This window comes from Montipora capricornis, chromosome 11 (assembly GCF_036669925.1).
Source record: "Montipora capricornis isolate CH-2021 chromosome 11, ASM3666992v2, whole genome shotgun sequence".
In the NCBI taxonomy this organism is placed as follows: Eukaryota; Metazoa; Cnidaria; class Anthozoa; order Scleractinia; family Acroporidae; genus Montipora; species Montipora capricornis.
This window is the reverse complement of record NC_090893.1, coordinates 22,567,118-22,569,617: the sequence shown is the minus strand read 5'-3', so window position 1 is coordinate 22,569,617 and position 2,500 is coordinate 22,567,118. Positions and strand designations below refer to the sequence as shown.

The 2,500-nt window shown below is 38.9% G+C and overlaps 1 protein-coding gene across 1 annotated transcript in view; it reads right to left on the bottom strand.

Annotated features, from left to right (window-relative positions):
* LOC138023203 (E3 ubiquitin-protein ligase TRIM71-like) overlaps positions 1 to 258 on the bottom strand; it is a 3,171-nt gene extending 2,913 nt beyond the window's left edge. The window contains exon 1 of the mRNA XM_068870231.1: positions 1 to 258. This exon is cut by the window's left edge and continues 2,913 nt beyond it. Within this exon, the coding sequence (XP_068726332.1) occupies positions 1 to 258 (258 nt within the window).
* Positions 259 to 2,500: the final 2,242 nt, after the last annotated feature.

The window sequence follows — 2,500 nt, the reverse complement described above, 5'->3', positions numbered from 1 at the left end:
ATCAACCAATCGGTTGAGATGAAACGATGACGGCAAATTCTCGAAGGTGTCTGTTTCCGGAATTTGGAATGAAGTCTGGCAAACCGGACATTTGATTGTCGCTTTTAGCTGTCTCCTTGCGAAGTTTGCATGTCTGTCTAGACACTCCAGGCAGAATGAGTGAAGACATGGTAATGTCTTGGGATTTGTGACAGTCTCTATGCACAATGGGCATTCTGCTTCCTTTTTAAGAATCTTGAAAAGCTGTTGAACATCCATGATGAAGCCAAGCAACGCAAAATGAGGGCGTGTGAAATAGTGACGTCATTGGAATCCCTGGACTCTGTGCGGTCAGTGGATGACCCCGCCTACTCTGGTCTAATCGAGTGCATAGCATTCTACTGCACTTCATCACGAACTAACACCCAACCTGAGATTTTGTTTTGGCTGAAAACTCAGGGTGCTTACCATTAAGCCAAACTGACCGTCCAGAAACCGGTCGGACCAACCGCTGAAAATGGAACGACATTTTCCGATTGTAGTGATGGACTGAACTAAATGACGGTCCTCTCTTCCTTATTCCTTGTTCCCCCAGTCGATGGTTTTCCTAAACCATCATGCATGACGCAATCGTTCCGATGCTTTGCTTAGATTCTGAGGAGTGAGGAAGACAGCCTCTACGTCTTCTGTATGAACAAAATTTTGAAAAGAAAACGCGGGAAAATGCGTATTTGCTCAGTTCTTGGTTTTCACGTCACGCAAAGAAAAAATAAAATCGCTTAACATTCAATAAATAATAATAATAATTATTATTATTATTATTATCATTATCATTATCATTATCATTATTCGAACAAGAAGTGATTTTGAAAAACATTTGACTATGAAAAATTGCGATAAAACATTACTTAAAATCATTTTAAGATTAAAAAAAATTGCTAAAAAGCGACGACATTTTGACGTTAGCTAAACGTTATTATCAAGTCGAAATATGTGAGTGAGTTTCGGTCTATAAATACTAAAAAAACAATAGCTGGATAAAAGCTGTAACATGAGTAAATAATAATTATTTACTCATATTTACTCATATTTACTCAAATAATAATTATTTACTCATGTTACAGCTCTTAACCGGCTATTGTTTTTTTAGTATTCACTCACATATTTTGACGTTTAGCTAACGTCGAAACGTCGTCGCTTTTTAGCAATTTTTTTTAATCTTAAAATGATTTTAAGCAATGTTTCATAGTCAAATGATTATTATTATTATTATTATTATTATTATTATTATTTAATAGATTCTAGAGCGCTATTTACATTCACTGAACAACTATTATTTTTTTCCATTTTGTGCAGCTGGTATGCCTTTATGCTCTCATTTCAAGACGCTTCAGTGCTGATTATTACAGATCTATATCTTTCCGCAAGTACAATTTCTTCCAACTCCTCAGTAAATAATATAAAATATAATTAAGAAACAGCAACAAACATATAAAAACAGTAACAAAAAAATCGGCTTTCTTCTTAATATTACGTACAAGTTGAAACTTTTAGTTGATACATATGTGTAACGGCGCTGCAAAATAAGTTTCAGCAGCCGTTGCACCGTGTAAGCAGTAAAGGTCGAAACTTGTTCGGAAACGTTGAAACTGGTCTCGAAATGTGTTGTTCCGGTTTCTGATTGGCGCAGCGTAACAACACCGAGCGAGACCACACTAATTACTGTTGTAGGGTGAAAGTCTTGATTTTATTACTAATACAATGGTTGCGACCGTTGCAGAAATAGACAGCGGTTCTACTTTACGTGATACTTGCCTCGCAACGGAAGTTCAAAAAAGTTTCACGAAACCGACCATGTTACACGGTGCAAAGCCTGTTGAAACTTGTTTCGAAGCTCCGTTGCACATAAGTTTCACCTAAAAGTTTCAACGTGCAACAGCGGCTTCTTCAATGAAATCGACTTGTTGTGCCGCGTGTAAAAAAACCTGCGTTAAGCCTGGTTTCCATATAGTCATCTCTGTCGTATCTGTCATCCGACAGGGATGACCATATGGAAACACTCATGCGATTATCCAAAACGACCCATACGACAGCAACGACACGGTCCTCCCGATAGAATTGCGTTCTATCTCTACGACAGAGACAACGCCAATGATAAGTTAAGCCTAGCCTGCGTAGCAAGCGTTCCTTTTCGACAAAAGGAGCTTCGAAACGATTTTCCGCAAACTGGCCGCGCGTAGGTTGGGGCAAGAAACTGAGGGAACGCTTGCAAGAAGACCCCCTATTTTTGAAAAACCCGTTCGCCCACGAACGGGAGCTTCTGATTGGTGCGGCACAGTCACAATGATTGACAGGTGACAAATACTAGAGCAAAATATTTCTCCTAAGTTCTAGCGTGACAATGGCTATGGTGGAAGATGTGGAAGGTTTTGAATCGTGTGTCGAAGCTGAGCGAATCGGGTCTCGGGTTTTACATTGAAAAGGAAAAAAGAACTGTCAATGCGCCATCTCTTTAACTGTA